Source organism: Poecilia reticulata, chromosome 10, assembly GCF_904066995.2.
Source record: "Poecilia reticulata chromosome 10, P_reticulata-male-v2, whole genome shotgun sequence".
Taxonomy (NCBI): Eukaryota; Metazoa; Chordata; class Actinopteri; order Cyprinodontiformes; family Poeciliidae; genus Poecilia; species Poecilia reticulata.
Genome location: NC_088839.1, coordinates 27,964,656 through 27,987,073, shown reverse-complemented (window position 1 = coordinate 27,987,073; position 22,418 = coordinate 27,964,656). Strand labels below are relative to the sequence as shown.

At 36.2% G+C, this 22,418-nt stretch overlaps 1 protein-coding gene across 2 annotated transcripts in view; it reads right to left on the bottom strand.

The window, feature by feature from the left end:
• htr4 (5-hydroxytryptamine receptor 4) overlaps window positions 1-22,418 on the bottom strand; it is a 146,600-nt gene that overhangs the window by 11,019 nt on the left and 113,163 nt on the right. Inside the window, exon 7 of one of the 2 annotated variants that reach the window (XM_008420850.3) lies at window positions 16,654-16,753. The exons of the other annotated variant lie outside the window; for it this stretch is intronic. Within the exon in view, the coding sequence (XP_008419072.1) occupies window positions 16,690-16,753 (64 nt within the window). The 3' untranslated portion in view covers window positions 16,654-16,689. The remainder of the gene's footprint in view (window positions 1-16,653; window positions 16,754-22,418) is intronic. 2 annotated transcript variants of the gene reach the window in all.

Here is a 22,418-nt window from a genome sequence, read left to right as displayed (position 1 = left end):
AAGATCACCTTTTGGAAAATGTAACCAAAGAGGCTTCAGTGTTGAGTCTTTGGAGTGACTGAACATGGATAAGCTTCACAAATTCTAAAAGCATTTTGACTTGTTAAAAATGATGTAGAAAGAAGAAAATCAGAAAAGTGAATCTGACGTGGTTTTGCTCTGCAGAGCATTAAAAAGAGGAAACAAAGGCAGGTAAGGATCCTTAACAACTGAAAGATTAAAACGGCACTAAGAGGACGCTCCTCTCAGCCTGAGCTCTTCATCAGCATGTAAAACACCACAGCCGTTTCACACCTTCTTCATCCATTATAATCAATTGACAGCTAAACTCCCCACTGAGCAGCGTGGAAAAGCAGCTAATTTGCACAGTGTTCCTTAGTTCAAACAAAAATTTGGTCAAACAAACAATTTAGACAGACAAATAAAACAGAGGAGGCATTTTGAAACCCTGGTTTTCTGGGGTCATGATGAAGCATCAGATGCATTGAAACAGGTCAGCTTGTCATTTTACTTTTCATTTCTTCCTTCCTGTCTTTGAGGAAAAGGGTTTTGGCTCAGAGGGGATCAGTTTGACTCTGTCCAAACTCCACTGAGACTAATGCTGGTTCTCAACACTGTGATAAAAATAGTCAGCACAAGAGGGGCATCTCCAGCCATACAGTCAATTGTTGTGATCTGTGTTTTTCTGTGTAGTTATTTTGAGATTTTCTGTGTTTAGTCCTGTTTTCCTGTGAGTCTCTGTCCTGTCCTCCCTGTTGATTGATCCCAGCTGTGTCTAGTTTCCTGATTACCCTCCTCGTGTATTTAAGTCCACCTGTTGTCTTTGTCTCTTGTCGGATCCTCGTTGTGTGTACCAGTCTGTTTCCCTGTGTTCTTTGTGCTCCCCGTTGTTCTGTACCTTGACATTTTACATTAAATTCATCATCATCTTCATCCTGGGTCGTCCCTGCGTTCTCCCTCACCACTTCACATTATGACATCAATAACAAAACTTCCCTTGGTGACGTATCTTATAGTTAGGATTGGTAAAGACTGAACTATTCCTTGTAGTTAAGCTTGGGCAGGTACCAATGTGTACTAGTCACCTTTATCTCAACTTTCTTTAAGTGCTTCTTGGCAAATTACACTTTCTAGTAAAACTTATTATAAAGACTGAATACACACAAAGCGATGTACTGTATCTCAAGAAATTACTTCTGCTAATTCTGATGGTATATTTTTGTTCTTTTGTTACTTGTAAGGAATTATTCAGTAACTACCAGTAATGTAAAACTGCAAATCCAAAAGTTTATTTGGTATTGGTAAATTTTGAATAAGTTTGAATAACGTTTACCAATAGGTGAAGTTAACAAAAGTGCTATTAAAGCTCTACAATCCAATCTCACTCTTTAACACAAACATAATAATATGCACAAGTACAACTCCTTCCTCTGGGAACATTGTATGTTGCTCTAATTAAAAGCAGCTACAAGGTCTGTAGTCTGGACTCTTTTAACACAGTTGCTCCACCATGTATGCCGCTTGTTTTAAGCTGTGATGTCTACATGTTACATAATTACGAACACAAAAGCAAAGAAAGGACAATATGGTGTCATTATGGGCCAGGGGGTAAGGCAGAGTCAGCATTCATCAGTGTGCAAACAACCAAGAAAGTTACAATTATTTGGTGCATATATGAACTTTGATTTCTTGCAAAGTATTAGATTTCTTGCTAATAATGAAAAAAAAAAAACTATGGTAGAACATCACTTCAGGGTTTCCCCAAAAACAGATTCCAATACTAGACTGGAGTCAGCAATTTCATTTGTCCCCTTTGGTTTTTTCAGCTATTATGGCTTTTACACTGCCCAGTGCAAAGCAAATTAAATGATAACATTTAACTGTGATATATTGAATTAGAAATGCAGAAATGTTGAGGATTTTTAAAGTTTATGCTGCACATTTCTTTTTTGGGTTGACTTATTTCTAAAAACCTTAAACATGGTATATAAGGCAAATATATTTAAATGAATAAACTTGGGCATATCTGCAGTCGGAGCAATAATTAAAAAGCTTTAGACTGGAGCTGTGACAGACGAGGCTGAATGACGTCCCAAATGTATCTTGCCACCACACAGTGAGCACGATGGTGAGAAATGTAAAATGCATCTCCAAACCTCATTGTTGTAAACTGTGACATATTGGTCACACACGCACATCTATTTTTAATACTATTTTCATACTTTTTCTTCATCACATTTCCCCCACTTCAATTGTCCTGAGCTGTGGCCGCAATAAACCACTATTAATATAAATCATCTGTGGGTATTGAGGGCAGGGAAAGTCCTTCCAGCAGGTCAAAAATATTATTGCCACGCAGAACTACCATGCAATACAGCTACCTACCAAATACTGTATTTAACCAGGCCATTGTGATATTGCACATTAATATAGAAAGTGATATTTTGTCCAGCTCTACTCTATTATCACTTTATGCAAATTGTAGTATTTGCCTGTAGTTTGGAAGGCAAAAGGCTTTTTTTCCCTGTTCATTCATTGCATACATAAATGTATTGCTAAACACAACACAGATTTTTAGAGAGGTTGAGCATTTTGTTCAAAATTGACTAAAATTGAAAGAAAATTTGGCAAGAAATACTCCAGATTTTTGTGGATAGTTTCTGCTCAAAAATGTCACTGAAGATGACCATTTCTTGTGCTTTTCTATTCCTCAAAAATATATTCCTCAAAAGAATGTACAAATCATTTAAAATTTTCTTTCAATAAGAGTCTGCAATTATTGATGAGCCCGATTTAACAGTTTTTATGCCAACTGCCTTTATACCTTTCACCTTACCTTTAAACTCCCACTCTGAACAGGTAAAACACTTAATGACCTTTTCTCGGTAGTGAACACCGACTTGCAGCGTTGAGGTGAGCAGCACTGAGGCTGAAAACACAGAACCTCCTGTTCTGTTTGTCTCAGAACATTAATCCGGGTTTCTGCCTGGACACATTCACAAGGGCACAGGGGTGAAGTCTGCAGGACTCCAGGGAACACAACGCAACACAACACATGGGCCTGCTTGTGTGTAAACCCTGCAACATCTGGGCATACAATTGTCAGAACATGAGTGTGGGAGGTGAATTCTCAAAGAAGAGATACTAATAATACAGAGTTCAAGCAAGCAGAGCAATGATAATGTCATGGTTTCTTTCTGTGTCTGAGAGAGAGTGTGTGTATTTTTTCGGACTAAGATCGGTGTACTGCTGGATCTCATTTGATTATTTCTGGATGGCTGATATCTGCATCACAGCGTTCCTCAGCTAATTGCTTACATGACTGGAATGACAAGAAATCGCCACACTGTGTGTGTTTGTGTATGTGTGGGGCTGAAAGTACACAGTGTGCCACATAAGTATGCCAGTTGTATGTGTGTTTTACAAATGGACCAACTTTTGTGCTCACATACAGCAATCTGTCTGTATACAAATTACTCCAATTCTTCTGCAGTTTCCAGTTCTCCACTCAGTAATATCATTTTTACTTTTAGATACTTTATCCTGCTGTGGGTTTTTCTCGCCTGAAGGTCTGACCTGTTTTCATTCGTAGTGCGCCACATGCTGCCGTTTTATACAAGTCAGTGGTGAACTGCAACCCTGGCTCTAGCAGATTTGACACTAGGAACAAACAGTGTCTGACTAACAGTGGATAAACTCCACATTAGCAGGCAAAAAAGGGTAATGGAGAAATAACTAGAAAGGGTCATGGCTGAGAATATTTAACTCAAACCAAAGTTAGACCTCCATGGAAACCAAAAAGTCCCTAAAAAACTTGTGCGTATGTTTTTATCATGCATAATTTCCACCTCCAAGGTGTATAAATGTGTCCATTTAGTGAATCCACAATGTGACATTATTGAAAGGAGAAACCCAGAAATAATTCTTACAAAAAACAACATAAATTTAGTCTCATAAAACCTATTTAATTTAAACAAATAGTGAAATATTAATAGTAATAATGTAATAGTAACAGTGATGTCCCAATAGCACTAGATAATTTAAAACTCTTTAAATTTGCTACTCTCACAGCCAATTAGGAGTACAGCATGTTTAATTAAAAGACTAGATCTGAAACATTATGACAACTCGTGTCCTAAACCCCACCCAGAATGCCACAGCATGTTTCACAGTGCACTGATTATACTTCATAACAGTTCTCTTTAAAATAGAAATAATGAACATCTGTGGAATGAAAGTGTTTTGTCTTTCCATTACTGATTTGGAGCTTATTATTTCCTGTTAGCTAACCAGCCAGCTTGTCTGGGCAGATGAGTGTCACCTACACTGACAAAAATACATTTTTTCTTTCATTATGTCACAACAGAGCATTGATATAGCCAACGTTTTAACTTCACCTCCCTTTCAACCTGCCATGAAAATTGGACAAAGGATTGCAGAGCAGCTGGCTGGAGGAATGAATGTGGCTTCAGTTACTATTAGCAGCAAAAGAGTTCAAGGTTTAAAAAGGGCTGGAAACAACTGCTAAGTTCTGTGAAGCTGCATGGAGTTAAACTGAGTGAGAAATAAAAGACAAATTCATAGTGAGAGGAAACATCATTAGCTGCATTACATTGAAATGTCCTCTGAATAAATGTATCAATCTTTCACTATATAGTACAATTTTTTCCAAGCCTTGCCACTCTACATTGATTTGTAATGTTTCAGCAATGTAACGTCATTGTTTCTGCTCAGGCTTCTTGATGTCGCATCATGACATTTCACTAGGCTGTGGTCTGAACTTTGACTAGGTCAGTGCAAAACCTTGGTTGTCTTCTTTATCAGCTAGCACGTTGAAGATTTGTTGCTGTTTTGGGGAACATTTTTCTGCTGATGACCTAGTTTGGGTGAAGCTGGTCAGATGGTCTCACACTTGACATCAGAAAAGATTGTGTGGTTGTTAAAACAGGCCAGATCAGTTCCCTACCAGCATGTTTGACAGTTGGTATGAGGTGTTTGTCCTGACATGCTGCGTTTGGGTTTCTCTAAACATGCTGCTGTGCATAACAGTCAAACATCTCAACTTTGGCCTCATCTGTCCAAAAGACATCTTTTCACAAATTATGTGGTTTGAGTAACAATGCAGTGATATTGTCATATTCATTTTACAAAGGCAGAAGTTTCTCTATTCAATGCTTTTGAACAACCTGCTGTTGTTCAGCCTTTTCCTAATTTATGTTTTCCCTTTTGTACTGTATTAGTTCTACATGATGTTGTCATCTCATCCTATTTTTTGTATCTTAATTCAGTTAATTTCAATTGATTTTAACTCCTCTTATCATAATTTGGTTTTGTTAATTTGAGCTCAGCTTACCTGAGTTTTGCTTATCATATTTAAACCTAGCTAAGCTGTTATCTGATCTTAGTTTATTTTATCTTAGCACAGTTTATTTTATGTTCATTTATTCAATTTTATATCAGTGTAGTTAAGGTTACCGTTCATTAATTTAGGTTATTACTTTTATTAGCTCAAATGTTCTGTCGATAATTTGTGTAATTTAACACAGGTCTGAGAAGTTAGTAGTCCTTTATATTTTGTTTTTCAAGCATTGCATGGTTTGAGCTCATTATCATTGCAAGGACTTGATGTTTGAATCTGATAGGTTCATTACTCCGTCGATTATAAGCTCTGAATATAATCACAATGGATGTTGAAGAAAGAGTTTTGTTCCCACTTGCTTCCGAAATTGTTTTGGCTCTCATCTGGAATAAGCATCTTTCTTCAAGATGCCATCATTCTGCTCCTTCTTTGTATAGATAAAAAATAAAGATTCCAACTTTTGGTAAATATATCTGGTTTTATATGAAAGAAACTTTCAGAATTAGAACAGGAATGACTTGGTTTTCTCTATAAACAGCAATCCATTGTTTGTGCTCTTGTCTCGAACACAACCAAAAGAATTTTAGAAATCAATGACGTGTTTGGTGTCACTGGGTCTTTCCTCTATTTAAGTACACATAATCCCCAGAATGACAAAGTGAGTTAATCCTACTGTAAACGTCATTTGGTTGTGTGCTAGTAAATATTTCATATTTGATAAAGTCCACAAACCAAAATTTGTTTTTGTGTCTGAACAATGATCCCCCATGTACCAGATAGTCTGTGAGCATTATGCTGTGACAGGCTTGGTTCCTTTGGTCTCTGCTCTCTTCAACCAAAATGTTGTATACATAGTTTTCACTGCTCAGATACATTGGAAAAATGCCTACCTTGAAGCAATTGGAAGCAAGTTGATCTTTTTAATCCATTTAGAAAACTTATTCTAAAATAGCTTGGTACTTGGAAACAAAACAAAACAAAGGTTTAAAGGACAATTGTGTTTGCTTAACATTTGAAAAGGGATTCCTGTAAGAGTCATTTACCACTTGCTCAGAAAAAAAATGGCTAAATGGGTCACAAACTAGATCTGCTTTTTTCATTTGACTCATCTGCCTGGTGGAAGACGAGCCCAGGAAAGATACAAATCAGATTTGGTGTTTTTGGTTAATTAAGCATCTTGATGCTTCATTTTTAGAGTTAATAACTTGGTAAACTCTTAAAATATTTATTTTTCTGCCCTTCATTAGAATTAAACAAGAAACAAATCAAAATGGTATCTTTCCGTTTCATAAAATGCTAAATATTACAGCAGTTAGAACTAAATACTCTACACAAACTTCTTTATTTTCTCACTTATTGCTAGATGAACTTGTGTGATGACTTCTATTTCCCAAATAACTATCAACGCAGCATGATTTAAACAATAAAGTTTGTAAGATTCTAAAGATGCACTTCTAATTTTTTAAGCTTAACAGGAAATAGTAATGCATTAGGGCACCTTCATATTGGACTAAGATTGCACCATGTCAGGAGGTCTGCAACTTCAGTCCTCAAAGGCCAGCGTCCTGTAACTTTTAGATGTGTCCCTGATACAGTACACCAAAATCAAACGGCTGAATGACTTCCTCAGTCAAGTTCTGAAATCCAGTGAGCTGATTATTTGACTTAGGTGTGTATTACCGTGGAGGCAGAACATCTGGGTCCATGATATACAGCTGCCACTCAACCTGATCATGCCCACACTAGACTGGCAATACTCCAAGAATCCTGATTTACTGTGATGTTTTTAGCAACACAACTGCCAAAGAAGTTCTACCACTGCTCTGGTTGCAACAGCAAGAGTCTCGCAAGGACCTGATGGAAACAATCCATGTTTTCCTAAAACAAAAAAAGGAAAACAAAAGGAATACAATTTCACTTTGCTTATGCGCTTTGCAGTTGATGATTAGAAAGCTTCCTATAGAAACACACATACCACACTTTCTGCTGCTGCAGAAATACACCCACACCTCCAAATTGCACTGTTACGGCCAGTGGCCTTGTGTATGTTTTCTTTTCCTTTTTTTGTATATCTGCAGCTTCTAATCAAGTTGACTCCACTTGGAAGCGGATGCAGCCCTGTCTTCCTGTGCCACTCCCTGAGGCCTACAGCGATTGGCTCACCAATTGCCAGCTCCACCAACCCCTGAAGAGGCCTCCCCTTTAAAAACCAAGGATTTCCAGGGAGAAGGTGTGGCTGATCCTTTGTTCAGACAGCTTGCCACTTTGCTGGGTGTCTGGCTGACTGCTGTAAACTGGCTTTGTAAACTCTGATAGCTTTTGTTAGTTTTTGCTAGCTCTTGCTAGCTCGTCTTGTCCCTGTGAGGGATCTTTGAATCTCTGCTAGAGATTTGTATTTTGTTTTCGTTTAACCTGTACTGAACCTCCATTTTTGTTTGGTTAAAGATCTTTGGTTTACAACTCTGTTTTGTGGATTTTGTTTTATTTAGTACATTTTTGTTGTAAGTCCCTACTTTTTGATTATTAATTTTTTCCTTTTTATTTTTTGTCAAAACCCAAACAATAAACCTGTAAATTGTTAAACCTTACCACCTTGGTTTCTTTAACGTTATTTCCCTTTCCCCTGGCTGAGCCGGGTCGTAACATGCACACACATGCTAGTTGGGTTGAGAGGACTAAGGAAAGCTGTGAGTTCTTCAGACTGCAGTTCAAATGCAAAACACCTTTGAAACAAATGCACTGGATGAAACACTTGTGTTACCAGCTATGCCAGCTTAAAAATTGCTCATTTATTAACTATGCAAAATAGTTATGGTCAATGATCAGAATTACAGAGTCAGTCTACACAGGCACATCTCAAAAAGTGTGAATATTGCATAAAAATGCAATATTTCTTGCAACTTCATTTTATTCTACTTTATAGAGATCATGAAATATTTCAAGCTATTAGTTTTTTTTAAATGAACAGTTATATGAAAAAACATGCAGTTTATGTATATTTAAGGTTTAAAATGACAACAATGAGTCCTTGTAGCTTGAGAGGCACTCTAGATAATATCTATTTTTTTATTTTTAATGCTTGAAAATTAAATACAAAGCCTCTAATGCTGACTGAATTACGTCCAATTACTGGCTGGTTCATTGACTGTGTATTCAAACCTTTCTTACCTTTCATCAGATGTTTTACTTTAGGTAACCTTGGATAGATACAGAGGGACCTATTTTCGCCTTTGTTCTTTATAAACCTCCTTGGACACTAAATGCTCCACTATATAAGGGTCTCTGCCTGTTAACACACCACACATCTCTTACTGAGACAACATGAATAATATAGAAGGGAAAGTAGAAAATTTCCTGCCAAGCTGAGCTCTATACCTGGCAGGAAGGAAAAATGACGTCCCTGCAGTGTGGCGTCCCGTGAGACGAGGCAGAATAAGTTCATATTTACATGAAGCTCAGAAAGACGAAAATAAACAGGCCTGCATAAACAGATGCAGAGTAATCATGAATGAAACCTCAGAGAAAGTCAATATGTGTGTGAGCACAGGTTTTATGTATTGGCTTTCTGAATTTGTGAGTCAGCAAAACAAGGAAAAAAAAACTGTGTGTAACCAAGAATAAAGAAATATAAAAATAAAAGTAAAGGAAGGGGTAAACAAATACTGCTTTTTTGCTGCGTATCATTTTGTGAAGCAAAGAAGGATCCAAGAAACTGCACAGGATTTGAGCTTCGGGTTCTTTGTCTCTGCTGCCTAATTGCTAATCACAGTAGTGCCAACCACACAGGCCACAGCTTTATTTTTGGCGAAAGGCTTTGTTTGATATTCCCGCCAGGACTCCATGATGGAAAGTTCAAAGAATTCCAGACTTTAAACACATTTTGGTTTACCACATCAAACTCCACCAAAATGATGTTCCAGTTGTGGTTAATAACAGCAGGTGCTGGAAATAAAATGTAATTTAATGTCTAAGAGATTTGATACAAAATAATACATAATTTTTAGGAAAAGAAAGAGGAAGAAGGCAGAAATGTGACTATGCATAACAGGGATTTAAAATAGTTAATATCCTTTAGTATGTTTAAGAAGCCATGGATATGAAACAAATGTTCAAAATTACTTTAAAAAATTTAGTTGATATTTGTCAGTCTAAGCAAAAGATCACAAAGGGATACAAGATCCCAAAGTGTTAAGCAATTCATATATTTTAACCTCATTACCAGAAAAAACAACATGGAATGAATTTTTGTATTTATGTCAACCAATTTTATCTCAGTTTTTCTGGTAAGCCATGTAGATTCTAGGAAAAACAGTATACATTTGCTGAACACCCTTGCTGCTAATATATGATTTTAAAGTAAAATATTCCAAGCACATTTTTAAGCTATATAGTTGCAAACACTTAGAGCAGCTTCAAAATTTCTCATGATATTCAGGCCAGCGTCAGAATATATAACACTCCTCGAAGTTGCATAACACCCAAGGGAGCTTCATCCCCGAGTCTATGGGCCCCAGTTTGCATGTTAAATCCACGACAATACAATTAGGAAATGACTGAACAGGAGTCAATTACATTTGACAGCAGTCAAATGTAAAGTTATCTGTCTACAAGAAAGTGGCTAAGATTAGGAATGTTTGTAACTGTTACTGCTGCTTACTGTAGTTTTGCAAAGTCATTTTACATTCCTTCAGCAATGCCAGAGATCATAATCTCCCTTAATCCCACAATATGGAAACTGCATGAGAGCTCCTCAAAAATCTACTAAGTAAATGAAGCATACTAACTTGAGAATTTAGCAAAATTTTGAATGCAATTCATAAAATATCAGCACACTGGAAGGCTCATCAAAAAAGGGAAGGCGTTCAACTCTGCCTCTACAGACAAGCACCTTAAAAAGCAGCTCAACCACATTATTAATAGCTGGTGTCATGAGGTAAGCTAAAATCAATATTATACCCAATAATATGAATATGTATTAGAAACTGCAGAATGCATTGGCAAAGCCCCACAATTCACTAAAAAACCTTGATTCTGAGTACACACAGGCACACTGGCAAAATGCTGAGCTTAGGGGTGACATGCTTCATATCCAAACATATTCTTACATTTTTTTATTCTTACATTACATCTCGGAATGGTTTAGATGTTAGGTTAAAAAAAATGCATGATTTAGAATATTAAACCACTGTGGCAACAGATGCGAAGTTGAACCAAGGATGTTGGGCACAGACATGCACATGTGGCTGTGGTAAACCACTTACAGGCTGTTTATGCAGACTTTATAGTGTGTGTGTATATGCATGTGTGGGCCAGATGCATCCATCTTGTTTATAGTAATTGTTGTTTTCATCTTAGTGAAGCTGCATTTTCTTCTAAAAAAAGACAGAGGGAAAGATGGAGAGAGGAACAAAGAAAAGGGAGACTGGTGTGACGCAGAGGTGAAGAGACAGCGGCCCACACAGCGAGTCAATTCAATTAGGAAGTGAAAATCCTTCCTGACCACTTTAATGTGGTTACTGATTGAGGGCAACTCTATTGATGATCAATGCACATGTTTAGAATGCACTGTTGGCACCAGATCCAATGACACATAGGTTTAAAAGTAATTTGAATTCATAGGATCAGGATTTAATGTTGAAGACCAGTCTGTTCCAGCAACCACAGCAGAACCTACTGAAGTTTGGCCAGAGCTTTCAGGGAAGGTCAAGTTGACCAGAAGGTCTTCTTGTACACCATAGGTGATAAAATAAAGCACATGCCAGCACAAAGATAAATTGCTGACAATTTTATTTTAAATTTAAAAATACAATGTTTTTGTGTGCTGGGATTGATTAGTGTTGGACCACAGATGCGTCTAAAACTGGCAGAGCACTGGGCTCCCAAAAACTGGAATAATTAACTCCTGTTTTATATGATTATTTGCTCCAGCTCAAAACTAACACAAAATCTTCTTTGGAAATCCATATTTCAGTTTCTGTTTTGAGTGATGTGTCTGAAATCAGTGTCTGCCCAAGTCTATCTTGGCAGAAAAAAAGTGGAGATCGGAAATTGCACACAAAATTTGGATCAATGCAAGAACTCTGGACATCATCAAGCTAATGCCTTTTGAACAGCAGGTCCATACTGTTTAATGTACCTAACACATTGCAGGTACATTAAGATGAATTTGTGTTTTTCTTCACAATAAGTTGGTGTGTCAGACTGAGTTGAAGACTCAAGTTTTTAATTTTATTTTACAAATTAAAATAGCCAGTAATAATAGACTTTCATAAAATTATTTTCCCATAAACACAAGCAGTAATAAAACCAAACATGGGTGGCCTGTAAAAATGAAAAACACACCACAATTCAGAACGTCTCCTCCAGGGTTCACTGAATGTTTGAACAGCAGCTAAAACACACAGCGGAGAAGCAGAAACAGCTGGAAACACGCACGCACGCACGCACGCACGCACGCACGCACGCACGCACACCTATTAAACACAAACACAATTTAACCTGAGAACAACAGGGTGCACAGAAAGGCTAAGTAAAGAACACATGGAGTAACTGGCTTACCACCAAGCAAGGATTTTTCAGATATGAAAAAGAAACACTACAGCAATAAATGCCATCGTCCACCTGACCCTTCTGACATCATTTGTTTTATGTAACAGGAAAAGATCCAAGGCTACTTGCATGGAAGTGATTTGCACACAGAATACAGCTACAGCAGCAGAACCATACAATGTTTTCTCCTGGAAACACCGTTTCCAATTTTTTACAAAATAGAAATATATGTTCTAAAAAGCATTCAGCTTCCAAGTTAGTACTTTGTAAAACCACTTTTCACTGGATTTATAGCAGCAGGTTTCGTGGGAAAGGTTTCTACAATCTGTTCATACATGGGTATTGATGTTTTTACCAATTCCTTTAAGCAAATCAAACTCCACCTCAGTCAAACTGGGTGGAGAGCATCTGTAAGCAGCAATTTTCTCAATTAGATTTAGGTCTGGACTCATGCAGTGACGTATGTCCATGGGCCAATCAACAAACGCAGTCTGGTGCCAATCAAATCACTTGCATGTAATACCCAGGTTGGCCTGGGTCGAGCCACTGCTGAGGTGGTTCCAGAAAACGGACAAACAGTGCAGGATTTGCAAACGGAGATGAATCCGACCAGGGCTGACTGGGGAACAACCGGTTACAGCCAATCTGAGGAGAAGGGGCTCAATCAAAGCTTTCCTTGTTCAACCTGTCAGTTTTGATGGACAGTTAGCAGTTATGCAATACATTCTTAATTTTAAAATGATGACATTAAAAGTCCTCCATGGCATATTTAGAGCTGGGGATGATTTATAACATAACCCTCCTGTTTTTACTGAGATTAATGTACTGGCATCTGAACTCTTTTTACTAATTCGATTATAGTTCGCTGCAATAGATTTCATTCAGTTATATCAGAATAAAAATGGTTGAACTGGATGTCACATTTTTTAAATATTTTGAACCATGTAATGTATCACTTTCCTCCCACTCCATAAACATGTTGCTACTGTTGGTCTCACACAAAAAGGCATAATTAAAAACACTCAGGCTTCTGGTTGTAATGTGACTAAATGAGGAAACTTTTCTGTTACCAGATATTGTAGTTCAATGGGATTTTATGCAATGGAGAAACACAAACCTCAGCCAAGACAGTCGACTTCCGCAACAAATAAATAAAAAATCTGAGTGACTGCATTCACTGACAGGTCTTTTGATGAGAGATTATCATTAGTGGTGGCCATGTTAACCTCTGTCAAACATTATGTCAGATTATTATTTTGATTCTGAGAGTTTACAGTTTTGGCACAAAGGTCAATATGACAAAAGGCTACCCACAGAAGAGAAAGTTCTGACTGACATGATTGCTTTTTTTCTCACATTCTTGGGACTAAAATGATCAATGAAGTGAGTCCAACAACTCTTTGCTCATAACGTTGTTGAGCTGTTGTTCATTCTTAAAGAATGAACAACAGCATCACAGTAGCAGTAAAAAATGTCTGAAGAACTTCCTGGAGAACATTGGAAGGTGTATCTTCAGCAGCAAACACAGTTCAGCTGCTGATTGGAGCACGCTGTTGCGATATCTTCTGGAGGTCGATTTCAGGCAGATGATTATCTGAATGCATACTGCAGTACCATTTAAAGAGCTATGACAACATTCACACTTATAGCTCTTAAAATGGCGCTAGAGTCTGCAACAAGCTATGTTAAAGTTCCACAGCTAAAACTTGTCAGTATCTTTTGTTTATTGACAAACTAAACATAGAGATAATCTAGGAATAAAAAAAATATCAAGAGCAGGAATGCAGAAATTTCAAAGTTGTACACGTTTTTTTTTATCTAAATAAAACAAGTATCACCTTGAATCATCTGTACTTTTAGGAATTCGCACAAACAACAGTCATCAATGCTTTGTAAAAAAATTAAAAAAACTCTTTAGCCAAATATTAGTGGAGATTTATGTTCATAATCATATGTAAAAAATCAATACGTGTTTTGATGAGGCTGTTAATGGATTAAATGTGACTTTTAAAAATAATTTTAAGTAGGTACTTTAGGTATTTTTTGACTGAGCCAAGATTTTTTTAATTTTTTTTTTAATTGTTCTGCTTTTATTAGTTGTAAGCACAAAATCATCATAATTAACAGGAATATAACACCAATCTGTGTGTAATTAATATATGTGTTTAACATAGTGCATTGAGTTACTGAATTTTCAATGATATTCTAATAATAATCTGACAATATTTTTCCTTTTTCTTAATCTCTCTCTTTTTTACTGTTTATTCAACGTTACATGACTCTGTGTTTCTGTTTTTAATTATGTAAAGCACTTTGAAATGCCTTGCTGCTGAAATGTGCTATACAAATAAAATTTTATTTGATTCAATGTAAAAATTATGAAACTGTATATATGACACTACATAAAATATTTACAGTATTTTTCATGAAAACAATTTTTGTTTTTAAAATTCAAAAAGTTGTTTGTTGTACCGTCAGCTCACTCCAAAAAAGGGTGATTCATTTGCCACCAACATTGTCATGAGCAAACTTCCTATTGGGACATCCATGGCCAAAAATATTGCATGTAAACACGTGACCGCAACAGATATGTACTTTTTATGATGATGAGTTTTTGTGGTTGTCGTAAACCTGGAAAAAAATAATCTTGAAGTTATTTTTTCTCTAAAAGAAGATTGTTTAAATGAACAAAAATGTGACAAAATGAGTTCTCCAATGTGTGTTCGTGTACTTTTGTGTGTACGAGTGTGTTCCTTGGTATCTCGCGGCCTCAAAAGCCCTCCAGGGAGAAACAGTGTTGAGTAGTGATGTAATTAGAACCAAGTATCTTGCCAGTGAAGCCACAAGTGCACCAGAGGGGTCCAGGGAGATTTAAGTGGACAAAGTGGACAGAGGAGGGACAGTAAAAAGATTGCCTTCCATTGCTTGAAACCTCTCTCAATCTCTTTAGCATCCTTCTCAATTTCACTGTTTTATCGCCCTCTCAATTGAAATCAAGCTGCGAGCTGCATGTCCTGTAAATGTCTTGCTTCTCTACCTTCTGCAATTGTCATAAATCACAATATAAAATATTTTCAGTATTTTTCATCCATCTGATATGGCAGCTCCATCCATTCTGTTAAAATTAATCAGTTAGCATTATTTATAGCACCTTTATCCAAATTCATTTGCACATCCTGCAGTGATTTCCTTAGTAAAAAGTATATACTGGACAACAACATGGTCTAATTTGAGAAATTGTAAGCACAAAAAAATATTGACGCCATAAAATGTGATCATTATCCTCATTGTAGTCTAAATAAATTGTTACATATTGATGAATCTATAACAACTGTTGCAACAGTCTGCCCTGAATCCTTTTATTTAAATAACTCTAAATGCCTCACATGCTAATAAATGGCCTGGCAGTAAATGTTCAAACTAGCTGCTGTCGAATATTAATGGTGACAAGTTTTGTTTTTCTCAAATGATTCTCAGAGCGCTTTGCAAGGTTTCTCAGACTCCTAAATCATTCAAACACGTTAAGATAAGGAGGAGCTTCACCTCTACTACAATTTTCTTCAAAACGACTGACTTTATACCATCTAGCAATTTTATATTTTCTGCCTTCTCACTTTGAACAGGTTGTGACCAGTTCAGAGTAGAACTGCATCGACCAGTAAATTGACCACTTTTCATTTCGGCTCAGCTTGCTCTTCTGTCTGTCAGTCTTCCGTCACCTCAACCAAGATCCCAAGAGATGATAATACACATTCAGTAATACCTAAGTACTATCTAATATTAGAAGTAATATACTGCATTCGGGTTTTCTGGAAAATACACTCCCTGTTCTGAAATGTCATGAAGCCATGCACAAGCCTACATTTTAAACTGTGGGTACTGTTAGAATAACTAAATTAGCTTCCTACTTGATTTGCATATTCTAACAAGTTTTCAGCAAACATCTTGTGAAAAAATAATCTTCAAAATAATAATTTATTTAATATAATTTACAAGAAAGATCCTCAACAAATGGTTTGATTGAAAACTCTTAATTAAACGTCCTAAATCGAAGCCTGAATGAAGGGGATACTAAGTGTATAGAAAACAGTTGATCATAATTGATTTCTTTGTTGCGTGATGATGTATGGCTTTGTATATGGCTACAGTATTTATTTATAATAAATCAAATGTATAAAGACATGGTAGGAATAGTAACATATAAGAATGCTGCCAAAACTGCAACACAATGTCATCTTTTGCATAATGTGAATGGCAAGTCATAGCATAATCTAATGGATTTTCATACATTTTTAAAATGTTTTATCAAATCACACAAACTTGTCAAATTAAGCAACATTCTGGACATAGTTAAAATTCAAAAGGCTTGGGAAACATCTGTCAGTGTTAATCCAGATGGATTAAAACCTGACAATTAGTTATTCCTGTTTTTCTGGACTTTTTTTAGTCACACTTTTTCCATCCACTCAACTTTCCACTAATATGCTTAAATACAGATATTTGAACAGCCAATATTTTTTTCTTCTTTTTTGCCTCTTTTGTGACAATTTTAACTTGAGGTTTAGTGTTAAGCAAAACTTATCTTAATAAACAGACCCAAAAATTTGAACGCTGTGAGTTTTCTTTTATGAATAAAATTACTTGAATAAAGAAACTTTTAGAAGGGACTAAAGTTAATGAGATGCGTCTGTAAATCGTTAAGTTTCATTGCTTGTGTCACGGTGTTTAAGGCTTGACAGACTCACTTGACAGAACCTTGAGGTTCCCTAGAAATACAGCAGCTAGACAGGCACTGGTCTGGTGTTGCAGAACCAGAGCAACAGCTTGGAGGCAGAGGAGCAGCCACTGGAGAAAAAGGAGAGGAAAGAAGAGGAAAAGTAAAGGAGAATGTGGATCGAACAAAAGAGATGAAAAATTGAAATAAAAGTGGAATCCCAATAAGGGGTAAGAAAAATAAATGACAGGTAAGATGATGCAAAAGAGAAAGGCATAATTAAGGGAAAACAATGAAGAAAATGTTTTATAAAACAATGAGAATGAAGGAAGGACGTGGAAATAAAGTGGACCCAATAATGGAAAGTGTCAGAAAAAGGCAGTTAAGCAAAAACAAATGTAGAAACAATAATGTGAGAAAAGAATAATAATCAGAGAAAATAAAATGTGATGATGTACCAAGAAATGGAAAAAAGATGCACAAAACACAAGATTAAAGGAGTAATTAAGGAAGGTCGTTATAGAGGGAGGGGCCAGGAGAAAGAAAGGGAGGAGCAGAGAAAGGAAAAACAAGGTTAGTTTTCACCAAGAGGAGTCATCAGACAGCAGGCAGGAAAGACTTCAGAATGGGCGTGTAAATCTGTGAGTGTCTTAATGTTTGTGATATACTGTATGGTAGATCATTTCTCAACAACAACAGGAGAAAAAGCAAACCTGATGTGCATAAATATAACTTACAATACAATGTTTATTTTTTTCTTTTTACCATTGTTTCTCAAACTTTTTCAACCTTAAACCTGAGTGTCTGTGGTTAAAGGAGACAGACGATGTTAAATCACCGACACCAATAATATTTTTATATTTTATGTCCAGTGCAATAGATTAAATACGTATAGTAGTAAAACTAAGATGTAATATAAATACAAATAGTAAAGTAGTAAAGTATGAGCTTCAATATCAGCAGTCAAATCTCAAAACTAATTGTAGGAATCACCAAATGCTTTGGGTCACATGCTCAGCAATACTGCTTCATATAATCATTCATACATTTGCACAACAAAACCATGTTTAACCCCAAATCAGGATCAGCCTGGAGCAGAAGTTTTCAGGAAATTCATATTAAAGTAAGAGAAAACAAAAACAAGTATTTTGTTATTTTTGCATGATCAAGAAGAATGGGGAACAACGTCCAGATCGCCAGATGTGCAAAGCTGGTAGAGACATACCCCAAAAATTGCAGTAAAAAGTGTTTCTACAAAGCATAAACTCAAGGGAACTCAAAACAAATGCATGTTGCACTTCTCAAATTTTAATTGTAAGAATTGAAGACTATGTAAATTTTTTCTTCATGTTCCATGTGCCATTTTAGCTTGGTCTGAAACATAAAATGCTGTAATGTACATTTAAGTAACATTACATTGAAAATTCAACTCATGGGAACATTTGCAAGGCAAGGCATTGCACATTTGCGAGAAACTGTTTTTTTCACCAGATTCAGTTGATCCTTACTCTGACTTTCACAATTAAATTATTATGTATCTTTGATAAAACCTTCTGAGCAGATTGATGCCCACACAGATCTTGCAGAACTAAGTTCAAACTGAAATGTTTTCTTTTTAACTCTAAAAATGTTGTCTCCAACTAACAGCTACAGTAATGACCTCAGTCTGCTTTTGATTACAGTGTGAAGCAGGCACATGAATATTACTTTCCAAGACATTCAGAAGAAATTCTACTGTGACTTCAACAGGTACTGACATACTGAAAAAAGTTGTTTTGTGAATATAATGAGAAGATGAGAGAGAAAGAGATGGACCAACAGATTGAAAAAACATGGCAACCACAAGCTTACTGACTGCAATACACCAAGTTGAAAGATAAATCAGGCTGGGATATTGGACAAGAAGAGTCTGTGCGGGTGGATGGTTATTTTTTTCCATTATAACAACATTCAACAGAGGAAAATGGAAAAACTCTTTTGATTTCCAGAAGTTTTAGATACTTTTGGATTTCTTTGCTGCAGATAAAATGAAGGCTCAAGATGAAGCGTTTTAACACTGAGAATTAAAAATTAAAATCAACGAACCTGTTTTTAAAAAAAAAATTTATTGCATCTTACTGAAATATTTAACGAGAAGTTAGGCACCAACATTGACAAACCAAATGAAAAGCGATTTTATGCAGAAAATCTGTCTCACCTGTTGAGAGCATGGAAACCTGTACAAGACTGACTCTGTAATGAATTTTGTCTCCCAGACGTAATGTCTCAATATATGTCCAGGACTGAAATTGCATAATATAGACTTATTCCATAATTGTCTTTTCTTGACATAAGATTTGTTTTTAGTGAAGATACAACTCTCATTATGTTAACATTGTTAATCCTGCAGATGGATGTTCATTTATATAACATTTCAGAAAGGTTGCATTCTCTCCAGTAACCTTTTTCGTATAATACCACTGTGGTTCACACAGTAATTGTACTTTGCACCAAGTGACACAGGCTACTATGGCAACCTGTTACCTATAATCAGCTCACTTCCTCCAGCTTGTTCATCCTATGGCTGCAGGCTGCATTTTTTCGGTCTGAAAACGATGAGCAGGGAGCTGCAGCTGAACACAACTTGATGAATATTTGCGCAGCCACACCATTCTCATTACTTTCTCTTCTTGTTTAAACAAATGTCAAGCGTTGGTTTATGGGATGACATACTCAAAACAAAGCCTCTGACTAAGCACCAGTAAAAACATCATGAAATTAAAGGTAAATTGGATCATGTAAAACTATCCAAAGCTGCATAATTTGAAAGTAATTATCTGGGTTTGGCTTGGCTCAGGTTTTGTTGTTGGGTCCAATGGACTGATTTTAGGTTTAAGTGAGGACAGAAAGTTCCTCCTTTCCCACATCTTAAACTTACGACTAACAACAAATGTGAATAACTACCATCTTGTTCAGAAAGTGCTGACTTTACATCTGAATGAGAGCACGTGTTAGCCTGACTTGTATGTTTGCTGTTGAATGTAGCTGACAACATCAACAGCCTGAAGTCTCCACTTCCTGTTAGGCTGTTGTTTCAGACAGGTAACAAACCTAGTGTGCAATTCAACCCAGAATATATTTAAAAATGCAAAAGAAAGAAAGAAAAAAAAATAAATCCAAAGTTGAGAGGTAAGCTTTCAAACGTGCTAATTCTGTGCAGTTATGAGTCATTTTCACTGGTGTATAATGTTTCTCTAAAAGGAGCTGTAGTGATGCAGCAGCTGCTGCTGTTGGAGCAGAAAGCAGGTGTGTTTTAAGACACCATGCACTCTCACACACAGCAGAGTATTTTTAAGCTTTGTCCTTTCTTGTTCCTCACCTTCTACTTCCAGAATAATGAGCAAATGGAACAATAGCATGAAAAAAGGGAGTAATATTAATATTAATCACATTTATTTATGCCTGAATAAAAATAAATAAATATAGTTATTTTTACTGAAAGCTTTTTGTTTTAGACTGACAAATTACTACCATCATGCTTACTGTCAGTATAATGTTCCTGTTTGTTTAAACACTTCCTTAACTTTGAGCAAGTTACAGCAAGACACAAACATTTCAAAAGTTCCAGGTCTATCTCATTAATCCAAATGACTTTCCCAAAGGTTTTGCAGAGGGTTTAAAGCAAAGATGAGACAGGCCAGCGTGTGTCAAATCAGCAATTTAAGAAGTTCCTCTGGAAATTAGTCTCATGATGTTATGGTTTGTATGCAGATATGCATACCAAATTAAAGCACATTGAAATTAATGTACTCTGAAATTTCTATTGCAACATAATGGTGTCAAATTTGCCAACAAGTTGGACAAAAAGAAGTAACTGGTTTAATTGCATGTCATTACACTGGTAATAGATCTTCAGCAAACTGTTTAACGTTTGTTTAATTAATAAAGAGGTCTATAAAGGTTCTGATGTAACCTTTATAGTTTCATCTCCACAGTTTAGCGCTAATTATATTTCTTGCATTTTCAAAAGTTAAAAAGGTTTTTTTTTCACCTCAGTCAGACTAAATTAAAAAGCAGAAGTTATTTCCTTTGAGACAAAGGATTGGTTTTGAAATGTTGCTGTTTTCTCCAGCATGAAAGCTGTTATGATAAACTAATTATAAGCCTGAATGATTTGCTTTCTTCAAACATCTGCCTAGAATCCACAGTTTATTGATTAATGAACTAAAACATATACTGTATAGTGAAAATTACAAAGTTTATGATGAATGCATTAAAAGTTACCTCCTAGAAAAACCAAAGTTTATGTGAAGTTTTTCAGCTGTCTTTGCTGTAATCAGTAATTTAAACAAGAAAAAAAATCCTCCTTGATTCACCTTGATGTTGAGAGTTTTCTTCATAAATGGAGAAGGGAAGGGCAAGGATGGCTTTTTAAAGCTTCACTGAATTATACATGAACATGTTCTGAATTGTGGGAAGGTGCAATCTCTCTTTACCCTTTCAAAGAGACAGAAAAACATTTAGAAAAGCTGCTTTGACATCTGCTGATACACAAAAAGCATGACGATGTGAGAAACTAGGGACAAATAACTTTATATTTCCTTATTTTTTTCTTTTAACTGAATAAGCTCTTACATAATCTGAGTTTTTTGCACTTCTCCGCCGCAAACCTCCTGCTTATTCCAGATAAATCTCATCATCTCTCAATCAAAGCAAGTTTGACACATTTGACTGAAGATGGCCTGTTATCGAATGTTACACTGTAATCTGTTCCCCGGCACCAATCAAATCCATTTGTCGCGTGAAGAGTAATCCTTCCTTTAATAAAATGAGGCAATGTATTTAGATGAGCTTGTTTCAATTCAATTTAAGATGCTAAAGTGCTTAATTGATTCTATTTGAATAAACAATTATGATTTAATTTGAGGCAGAGTCAAACAGTGTTGGCTCTGTGGCTTTCACAAAGGAGAGTGACGTTTCTTCCCTATAACCAACCCTGCAGATATGTAAAAAGAGAGAAAATTAACTGAATGATGTGCTTAAAATACAATGCACTGAAAAAAAAATCACATTAAGCAGCAATTCCATTACAGGCTTAATTATGAAATGTATGCATCTTGAGAAAGGATATGTTTCTGGTTGCTTGAAGAACTACTGGAGTTCCAAAGGATTCAGAAATGTATTTTCAAATGAATGTTACAAAACAGATTAAACTGTCTATAAAGCAGACAGGTACCGAGTGGCTAAAAAAGGCTGTGGTTGCAAAAGCAAAGACTTGGGCTTCAGGTACTTTAGAGAAAGACTTTTTGTTGGCTTCAAGGAAGTTCTGATAAATTATTGGGCGACTCGGAAAGAGAAAGAAGGATCCTTTCCAGGGTGTTTGGTTTGGAAGTGGAACTGCAGACTCAGACTGGGAATATTTCTGGTTGGTGGAAGGAGCACTATGAGAATCTCTACAGTCTGGTCACCATGTCTGCTACTGGGTGGGGAGAATTTGAGCACTTGGAGGGAAGCAAAGGGATTAAAAAGCTCCAAAGTGGTAGGGCATCAAGGATGGAAACCTCTCAGCCTCTGTTGGAAAGGCATTTGCTAGGTTTTTGGAGGGAAAGATGGAGTAGTGTGGGTTTCATTCATCATTTTGAAACAAAGATTGTTCAATGCAGTTTCTGGCCATACATCTATTTTCTCACGTATTGAAAACAAAACAAAACATGGAATTAAAAAGAAAAGTCAGACTTGTTTTTGTTTGATTGCAAGCCGTAGTTCAGCTACAAATCCTGCTCAGTGAAATCAGCTTACTAAAAAGCGAATGAGATG